Source organism: Drosophila obscura, unplaced genomic scaffold (assembly GCF_018151105.1).
Source record: "Drosophila obscura isolate BZ-5 IFL unplaced genomic scaffold, ASM1815110v1 contig_1, whole genome shotgun sequence".
In the NCBI taxonomy this organism is placed as follows: domain Eukaryota; kingdom Metazoa; phylum Arthropoda; class Insecta; order Diptera; family Drosophilidae; genus Drosophila; species Drosophila obscura.
In genome coordinates this window covers 8039940-8050012 of record NW_024542679.1, presented here as the reverse complement: position 1 = coordinate 8050012, position 10073 = coordinate 8039940, and the positions used below count along the sequence as shown (strand labels likewise).

Sequence of the window (10073 nt, the reverse complement as noted above, 5' to 3'; positions counted from 1 at the left end):
AACTATATAAAGGGGGCCTGTAAAATGTATGCATAATTTTTTATCTCTCAAATCATTGGGTTTATTGAACATAGCAAGCTGTGCATGATAGTCGTCTTTTAATGCCGGTAGTCGGAAATACCAAAAACGCATGCGAGTCGACTTTGAATACCAGAAATCCCATCTCAAAGAGTCATAATTGTTGTTCCAAATTACGCCTCAAAATATATTTTCCCGCGCAGGGAAATTTGCGTATCCTGGGATGGCAGATGTAAGCTTGAGCATAAACGGTGGGCCGTCCGTTCTGCTAGAGCCTGGCAAAGTCTACCGCATTGGGCGCAAGGAAGCATACGAGTTCTGTGTGGCCGATGAAGTAAGTACACACAAATATTTAATTCAAGCCCCAAGAATGCAGTCATTGCATTGCGTTGTTTTTTAACTTGTGTGTTCTTGTAGTCCATGGAGCTGTATCATGCTCTTGCAACCGTCTATCGAGCGGGCGTCCTTCGCGTGAATGCGCTACTCGGCAAGGTGTTCGTGAACGACGTGGAGAACGGTAATGCGGACATAAGCCATGCGCATGCCATCGATGGAAAGGTGAAGCTACGCTTCGGTAATGTGGAGGCCGAAGTGCAACTGATAGATCCTCTTCAGGTGTGTAACCACATGTGTGTGCCAAAGGAAATGCATGAAATGCATTTAAATATTTCAGCACCATGATAGCAGTGGATTCGGGGAAGCCCTCAGGGACACATCTGTCGATACAACAGCTGAGAGTCTGGTTATTCCTGAAACGGAGGTGCAGTCGGCCAACACAAGTGCTAACACAACAGCTGACAGCTTCTTTGTGCCCGAAACCCAAGCTGTGGTCTTTGATAGCTCCACGAAGGGCGGCAAAGTTTCGCTCGGCGAAGACTTCATGATACCAGAGACGCAAGATCTCCTTCGTACTCCACCTCCACCTGCTGTTGTGCACAATGAGGCGGGCAACTCCAACGATGGAGATGCCTCTGAAATGGGCTCCCAGATACGCATTTCCACCCAGGACTTTAATCAATTCGATGAGGATGCACTTGACGACTTTGATTCATCAATGGTTCTGGGAGATGCTGTGGCGCCACTTTCTCATATATTTGGAAAACAGATTAGGCATGGTAAGTAGACTCTGTTCATATATTTAGTATCATTTAAGTCTTTTTTTCCACTCAGATGCCGACGGAACTGAATTTGAATTGAGTGCCTTAAATTGGTCTGCATCCAATTCCAAATGCACTGTCCTGAATAGCAGCAAGGACCGAGGAGTTGCTTGCATGACGCCAGACCTATCCGGTCAGAATCCATCTCATGATGCAGGAAATTGTACTCCTGATCTATTCGATATGATGGTTGCTGATGAAGGCCTGCCCGAGAAATCCGCCACACCAACGCTTTGCGGGTTAAAGCAGTTGATTGTGGCCACTATAGAGACGCCAACAGCAACTCCTCTCGAAGCGGAAGATAAAGAAAACCAGGACTTTATTGTCCCTCAAAGCAAAGTGCCAGAGGAGAATAATGAAACTAATCAGGATTTCATTGCCACTCAGCCATTTCCGTTTACCTTAGTGAGCGAGCAGAAAGCAGGATGGCAAGCAATCGAAACTCTTAAAGATCGCAGCTCTGGGGAAGAAACAAATCAGGATTTCATTGCCACTCAGCCATTCCCCTTTTCCTCAAAGCACAAACGAGGTGGACTGCCATCTGTCGATTCGCCTAAGGATCGCAGCAATTGGGATGAGACGAACGAAGATTTCATTGCCACTCAGCTATTCCCCACAAGGAAGAACCTAAAAAGGTTGCACGCAGCCGAATCCACTAGGGATCACAGCGACAATGAGGACAATCAAGATTTTTCCTCGCAGATCAAGCAAGCAAAATTGCAGGAAACCGATTTGCCAGACGACCACAGCTACTATAAGAACACTCGAGAAGACAAAGAAAACATTCCAGTGAAAAATACAGATACAGAAACCAAGGCACAAACGTCAAGAGATGCAGCAGGTAAGTGCATTATTGAACCAAAAAAAGTATTGTTAATTGTTATTTTTCGTATTTAATGATAGCTCTGGATTCCCTTAAATATGATGATGTCATGGAGTTGCTGCTGGAAATGGATGCAGGTGCTCCACTGCCAACTGCTGATCCAAACGAACCTCAAATTAAATTCGTACAACCTTCCATTATTAAGGACGACGAGTATAATGCCAAGGTAAGTTAAGCGTGCATCCCCGTATGACTCTGTTTAACTATTCCCAGATTCGACAGATTACCCAAATGGAATCCGTCTTTTTGGACAGAAACAACAAACACCGTCGGCGTTTGACGAAACTACCCGAAGGCGCGCGTGGCCGTATAGTCGGATCGGAGTCACCTCCACGTACTAGTAGGTTTCCAGAACTTTTTACATACGCGTAGGCCTCGATTAATGCGGATCTTAAATTACTGGGAAAACCCCGTGTCTTGTCGGTGCTAAGTGAGAATTGAGTTAAACAAATACCAAAGAATGTTACGTTCCTTCCCGCAAAGAATCGCGAATTTATTTTACATTTTTAAGTGCTTTATTCGAAAGTGAAAACAGTCGTGAAGTTAAATATTCTTTATTTAAAATAATTAATTGCTTAATAATAATAATAATAAGACGTAATATAGTGGCTATAGTTTTTGAAAAAAAACCGGAAAATTCACGGAATGAATGCAGAAATTAATCGAAAATTTCTTCCGGGGCGCACAGAAAAATTTATTTATTTAATTTTTTGCATTTTTGAAACATTAAGTACAACGATAAATATTCAAATGAAACCGTGCTAAGCGAGGCCTTGGTGTAAAAGAAAATAATCAACCACAATTAATACAACAATCCTGACCAACAGCAAGAAACGCATACCAACGACGCTTTTCAGTTGAATCACCCAGGATCGAGCCAAGAAAGCGGCCAGCCAATGCAGAAAACTCAGTCGAGCGTAAGTTTTGATTTTTGGATTTTTTGACCTTCAAGTTGTTTATTTATCCCGTTATTACAGCTCACAGCAAGGTTCGCCGTCCACCTTGGAATTCGTTGGTTGCAGAAGAGGATAAAAGGGCTGTTAGCAAGGAGAGTACCCCCGAAATGCTGGCCAAGAAACGGTCGAGTAACTCCAAGACTTCGACTAACACACACCTCGATTCTGCTTCGAGTTCCAAAGTTAAGAGGGCGATCGAACCCAAAAAAGAGGAAGATGTCGTTCCTAATGAACCACGCAGGCGACAAAGAAACGCAAAAAGCATCGAAAAGCGTCAGGAAGAGGCAGCTGATAATGGGAACACATCCGAAGAAGGAGTCGCTAAAAAGATAGAGAACAGGCGAGGAATGCCACTAAGAAGGCTGAAAACGAAACCAGTAACGAAGCAAGAGGCAGAGACAGACAAAGCAAATACAGAAGTAAATCGAAAAGGCACCAAGCAACAGGCAGAGACGGATAAAGTCAATAGCAGTGCAGAAGTTAAACGGAGAGTTGGCAGACCTAAGAAGTCCAAGACACCGACACCGCAGGACACCACAGAGAGTAAGATAAAGAAGGAGAAGCCACCAGAGAAAGAAAAAGCGAATACTAGTGCAGTGGGTAAACGATGGGTGGGCAGACTTAGGAAGTCCGAAACACCAACAGGGGATGACGACCCTATAAAACCAAAAGTTAGTAGAAGTGAGACACCACCCACTACAGGAAGGATCACTAGGAGGAATACTGCCAAGGAGGACCCTAAAGAAGAACCACAATCCAAAGCTGCTGCAACTCGGGAATTCGTTGTTAGGATCAAAAAAGATCAACAAAGAAAGTCAAGCTCTGTCCCTGAAGAGGAAAGTGATGGACCAACTACCAGTACCGCAGCAGCTGCAGCAGCAGCAGCACAACAGAAGGAAATGCCTGGAAAGAAGGGAAGAACAAGGAGTAGTAAGTAAAAGTGCAAGGAAAAAGTTTTTTGGATATTTTTGAACCCATCTTCTGGATTCAGGGAAAGCCTCTATCTCTTTCGCTTTATACCCTGTATATAAAACGATCAGTTTCCGCAGCAATTCCTTTTGTGATTTTAACAATTTTAAATTTTTCACAGGCCAAGGCACAGGCCCATCGTCTCAAGAGAATGCCCTCAAAGGTAAATAAAAAAAGATAAGTGCTTTCTGCGAGGATCCATCTAAAACTGATTCCATCTTCCGTAGCCATTAACCAACATGTGAGGAAGGCTAAAGGACAAGGAAAAATCAAAATAGCATTCTCGATGTGTAATCTAGCAGAGTTGGCGTCTGTTCTGAAGGCCTTAAAGCGTAAACAGACATTTAAAAATACTGTTACCTACATCATTTATCTATCCTAATATTGTAGATTCTGTGGAGAAAACGGACGATCCACTGAATTGCGACATCCTCATCATGGACAAGGGTGATCGCACGTACAAATTCCTGGTGGGAATGGCTGCAAATAAACCGATACTGTCCAGTTCCTGGCTTCAATCCATGAGGGCAACGTCCCGTGCAACCGTGGAGGCGGAACATCTCTTCTCCGATTCCAACTTCGAAAAGTTGTACAAATTCGATCCCCTAATGGCACTGCAGCATCCCCAATTGTTGAGTGGCTTAAACTTTATGCTATGCGAGGGTATCCAACCGAATGAAAAAGAAATGAAAGGCAAGTTCTCTATATACAAATTGAATTATTTTTCCCTCGGTACTAAAACGTGCGTTTGCCTCCCCTTTAGCCATCATTGAAAGTGCTGGTGGCAGGGTGTACACAAAGCCGCCTGTGCTGGAACATAAGCTGTATGTCATAGCTGTGGCCAAGGATATCAACCGACACAAGCGACTCTTGCGTAATCATTCCAATGTCCAGTACATAACCACAGAGGGCATCATGAAGACCCTGGTGCAGCATAATCTGGCGCTGTTGAACGACCCAAAAGTACAAATTTGAGTCTCATTTTCGTAAATATTTTTTTGTTCCTTGTTTTTTGTGGCCATACTCGTATACATATATATATATATATACACATATATTCCATGTTACTTTATTTGCAATTACTAAATACATCATAAGATTGAGCCTATTGTCTACTCCAACTTCTTTCGCTTGGATCCTGTGGGCTTGTCAAACTGCTGCCGCATGCCGCCCGCGTGTTCATTGTGGAACTTGATGTTGTTCGATGTTTCCGCATACCAGGGACAGTCGAATTTCGTGGTGTCCTGATCCACTAAATGTGTGTATTTGGTGCGGCCGCAGCGACCAAAGTTCTTCACCTGCATCACCTTGGGAAGGATGGTCTTGTCGAAGTGATCCTCCAGCGTGGCCTGGGCAAAGTCACGTTTCAGCACATCGTTCTCCTCGTCCAGGTAGAAGGCACCGCGATGATAGTATTTCTGCAGGAATTTATATTTGCCTTTGGTGGCCTTGTTGGTGACCATTTTGGGATTCTGCCGGAGCTCCTGGCGTCGTTCCTCCTCGTTGAGACCACGTACCCGATCGATTTCCAATTTCTCCCGCTCGGTGCTGCAATTAAAACATTTAGTTGTGGTTCAGAATTATGTACGTGTACTTTACGAGAATACTCACTTGTCGCGCTCTTCTCGATCTCGTTTCATTCGCTTGAGCTCGCGAAGCTTCCAAGCCTCGTACTCCACCTCGTCGTTGTCATCGTCGGTGCACACATCTTCAAGGCAGGCTTCATTCGACTCTGGCTTGGTCTTATCCAGGTCTTTCTTAACGCTGTCCTCCACCATTCGCAGGGTGGCACGCCTCCGTTCTTTGGCCGCTCTTTTGGCCTCCGCCTCCATTTGTTTTTGTTTCTGGGCCTCGCGTTCCTTTTCCTGGATGGTCGCACGATCTCGTTTCCTTACAAACAGCGGCTTGAGACGCGGCTCGTTATCCTCCTCGCTTTCGCTTTCCTCTTCGTATTCGGAGCTCTCTGTTTCCGAGGATTCCGATTGTTTTTCATCCTCTTTTTGGAGCACCTCCTCCTCGCGCTGCTGCTGCAGCATTCTCGCCCTCAGCTTTGTGCGCCGACTCTCCATTTCCGTGTCACTCAGCTCCGCATCTGTGTCGGATTCGGAGGCAAGTGTAATCTTGTTGGTCCCCCGCTCGAGGTTCTTCTGCTGCTCTGCGTCCTCTTCTTCCTCCTCACTATCACTCTCCATCATCTCGGGCTCGTGGATGTGTCTGTGGCGTTCCCTTCGCTCCCGCTCCATGTCCTCCATATCCACGGGGCGTGCACGCAGGCGTCGCAAACGTGCATCATCCACCTCGGCCTCATCTCCGTCCTCGGCAGCCTTACCGTCGGCCTTGCCCCGTCGGGCCAGCTCCATCTTGTGGCGTTCAGCCTTGTGGCGCTCCATGCGCTTTCGTGTGTCAATGAAGTCATCGTCGTCGCTCTCGTCCGAGCTGGAGTCGACGCGGGCATAGTCAGGACGCTTGCCAGATATATATCGCTGGACTTTAACTTTCTGCATGGAAATCTCGCCTGAAAAAATCATTGTAAACAATTACAAGACCGCACCGCAATTCCATTGACCTACCTTTCTCATTGCGTACGGGAATCGCACCCGCAGTGCTCTGAATGCCCGAAGGGGCTACGGGAGCACTCATTTTGTGTTCAAATTTAATACAATTTTATAAAATTTGTATTTATTTTTACGAGAAATTGCCGACCAGTGTGACCGCGGATTTATCGGATAAATATACCAACAAATTGATGAAATATAATATTAAATACCGATGCTATCGTAAACGATAACGATAAGGCGGCGATAGCCTGGCCGTTTCAAAAGGAGATTCAAAATGAATCATCTTCAGATCCGCTTGGGTAAAATTTGATTTGTTTTAAAAGTCTGAATGACGGAAGTGCGATGACTTAGCACCCCCTAATATGAAGCCATCAACTAATTGAGACACCAATTAACGATACATATAAGACGAGCCGAGCCGAGTCGAGCCGGCTGCATATTTTAGCAATGTCAACGCCCACAATCATTAATGTTATAAATAATTGACTACTACGCTTTCTTTCAGACAATTCATAAATATTATTCGTTGGCAGACTTGTGTTCTTGTGTAATACGAGTTATGTTGAATAACAGCAAATAGGGAATTTATTCCAAAAGATATTTTGATTGATATTGCGTTTGTTTGTTCGTTACGACAGCACGCACGCAGCACGTGTGGTCAGCTGGTTCTGTTCTTAAAGAGACAACCACCGCCGGCCCTAACAGGCCAAAGTCCAATCATACACACACTCACATGTCATGGGAGCAGCGAGAGGCTCGACCAGTTTTGTGACGTTTCAAGTGGATGTGCTTGCATCTTATATGTAAATACACTTTCCGTGGTTGCTGCTGTTGTTAGATCGTTTCGGGCCTAAACACTGCGTCGCATTTGCCAAACTGCTTTGAACTGCTTTCGGCTGGCTAGTGGAATGGCCAAGATTTACATCAGCTGGCTGTTAGTTAACTGTATGGCGGGCATATTTAATTAATGCAACACGCTTCAAAGCTCAACTGCATAGCCATAATCAATGCCACTGCCCTGGGTAATCTCTGCATCAGCCAGCCGGCAGGTGCTATCCACACTGACCTTAGGCCAAGGCGCTATATTTTGGTGACTTTCCGCTGGCGGTGAAGCGCACCTAATAAATTTGACATTAATTTGTTGATCTTCTTCTGATCTGGCTGATCATACTGTTTTCCCCCCCATCAATTCCACGTACCGCACCGCACCCGCACCCGCACCCGCACCCGCACCGTACCGCAGTTCCAATGTGAATTTATGGTGATTGATACTTTTTTGAACCAACCGCCGCCAACCGGCGCATTTCAATTCCAGTAAACATTACATTTTTATTAGAATTAAGCACACTCGCCAGAAATAATTCCAAACGAATAATTTTCTATTAAGAGAAAGGGAGAGAAAGAGAAATATCTGATCAATATCATACCAGATCGAACTCGTTATCGTCGTTATCCAAGTAAGACATAACCAAGCGGCAAGGCAATTGAGGCGAGGCGAGGCGAGACAACTCGCACACAAAACAAAAACAAAAACAAAAGCAACAAAAAATGAGTGATAAAATCGAGAGGCACATTATTAATTGGCGCACTTTTTGTTCCTTTGTGACTGGTGTCTCAGTTTACTTAAAAAGTAATAAAAGAAAATATTCATACACTCGTGCCTGCGTACATGTACATCCACATCCACATCCACAGCCATTCATCCATCACGCGAGCCAAAAGTAACTAAGAAAACTTAACATCTTGTTGCCTAACAATTAAACTTTTTGTATTTTGTTTACAACGCATTTCCTTTAGCATTTAGCCCCCCCCCCCCACGCAACTGTCCTCCCCCTTTACCATTTGAAGTTGTTTTTGGTATGCTCTGCCACTTCTGCAGAGAGTTCTACGAAATGCTAATGGATGATTCATGCGATTCCACTTTATTGCATTTTCAGTTCAGTTCAGTTCAGTTCAGTACGAGTATATGGCTCACATTATAACATGACTGCCAGCAGTTTATCTTTCTCTAGTTTATTTATATTTTACCAATAGTTTTAGCCACGTTTTACATCACATTACATTCAGTGGAACGAATTTCCCTACACATTTAAGATCACGGCGCTGTTTGTGTGATAACACCAACTAGGTTTCTAGGTACTACCTAGATATGACAACAAAGTTGAGCTGAAAATGTTCTAGAGTTACAGATTGAGTAAGGAATTGGGGGCATTCAATCTTTCGTAATCCCCATGTATCAAGGAAGTGCTTGACTGTAAGCCATGCTATAAAAAAAGTTGCATTTAAATAAGATTTTCCGTCACGCTCACAATCGACTGTCATCGATTCAGCTGCGCTCTTGCTCTCGGATCTCTACTATACGAGCAACTATACGAAGCTTGTGGAGATCGGCGATGGCATATCCGGCGTCGATAGGCTTGCGCTTGCTCTTGCTCTTAGTTCGATCTTCGCTCTTTCTTTGGCGCCCAAAGACTTGAAAGAGAGAGCCGGAGCCCGTTAAGTGGGGTTCCCGCAGCTGGGGCACGCTCGGTGATTTGTGATTTGGCGCTGCCTTGGCTGCCGGGTGCCTGCCTGGCTCTCGTATAAAACAGCGTAACGGCCGCTTGCAAAAGTCATTCATTTGAAAATTGTCAATACGTTCGAACTGCGATTGGAACCCCACCCAGTGAAAATACGATCAAAGGAAAAGTGCTCAAAGTTCAACAATTTCACAAAGGACAACCCGCTCAAAAAGGGCATAATAATAGCCAAAGTTAAAATATAAGTGATCAATCAGTATATTCGCTTGGTGAATTCCAAATAAGAAATAAAAACACGTTAATGAAATACAGAAATAATCAAGGCACCATCTTGCAAATACAATTCAGAACATTTCTAAGACACAATTCTCTATGTGCCTATCCACCTGAGTGCTAAACGAAAGACGACAGCGAATAAATAAATATAATTTAAGGACTGAGAAATTCGGCATCAAGGTGAGCAAGTAATTTAATACTCAGGTGAAAGCGGCATTGCGTTGACCTTTCTCTCCTTATGCATATAAGATGCAAATTAATCACACTTTCTACACCAATTAATATTTGACTTTATTAATTTTTGAACTCTCGTTATTTATGTAAGTAGTTTTCATTTAATACGTGCCACTTAGAAGGAGTGACAAATTCAATTGTATGCCATTGACTTGTGTGTTTTTATTATCCCTAAAAACCTAGTTAAAAATTAGGCAACAAATTATTACTTTCTTGCGAGTTCTGAAAGCAAAAAAAAAAAAAACAAAACCAGCTGAAATCAATTTAGCGAGCCCATAAATCGATCAATAAGCAAAACTGTCGAACATCTCAGATTAACGACTCTCAGACCCATTAACGACTCTGGCTAATTAGCCAAACCCTATCCCCTCCCCTTACCACCCCCTCCTATTGGGCGACCTTTATTCAAATTTGTTCCAAGGTCCAAGTTTCACCCGCAGCATCAATTGGCGAGGAGCGCTGTGTGCTTTGCTGGCTGGCACTATCTTACCACAGCTGGCATC

The 10073-nt window shown here is 44.1% G+C and overlaps 3 protein-coding genes across 3 annotated transcripts; 2 read left to right on the top strand and 1 right to left on the bottom strand.

Annotated features, from left to right (window-relative positions):
* The first annotated feature begins 93 nt into the window (after positions 1-93).
* On the top strand, positions 94-3347 carry LOC121403786. The gene is made up of 9 exons (XM_041592044.1): positions 94-352; positions 436-633; positions 692-1133; positions 1189-2016; positions 2079-2224; positions 2281-2398; positions 2886-2975; positions 3036-3235; positions 3327-3347. Exons 1-9 carry the CDS (start codon positions 242-244, stop codon positions 3345-3347), a joined length of 2154 nt encoding a protein of 717 aa, XP_041447978.1. The 5' UTR covers positions 94-241.
* On the top strand, positions 3214-5080 carry LOC111071160. The gene is made up of 5 exons (XM_022362329.2): positions 3214-3944; positions 4105-4146; positions 4211-4315; positions 4374-4676; positions 4747-5080. Exons 1-5 carry the CDS (start codon positions 3362-3364, stop codon positions 4956-4958), a joined length of 1245 nt encoding a protein of 414 aa, XP_022218021.2. The 5' UTR covers positions 3214-3361; the 3' UTR covers positions 4959-5080.
* Positions 5014-6697, bottom strand: LOC111071162 (microfibrillar-associated protein 1). The gene is made up of 3 exons (XM_022362332.2): positions 6554-6697; positions 5595-6498; positions 5014-5531 (listed from the first exon to the last, which is right to left on the bottom strand). The coding sequence occupies exons 1-3, from the start codon at positions 6621-6623 to the stop codon at positions 5096-5098; spliced, it is 1410 nt and encodes a 469-aa protein (XP_022218024.1). The 5' UTR covers positions 6624-6697; the 3' UTR covers positions 5014-5095.
* Between the last annotated feature and the right edge of the window lie 3376 nt (positions 6698-10073).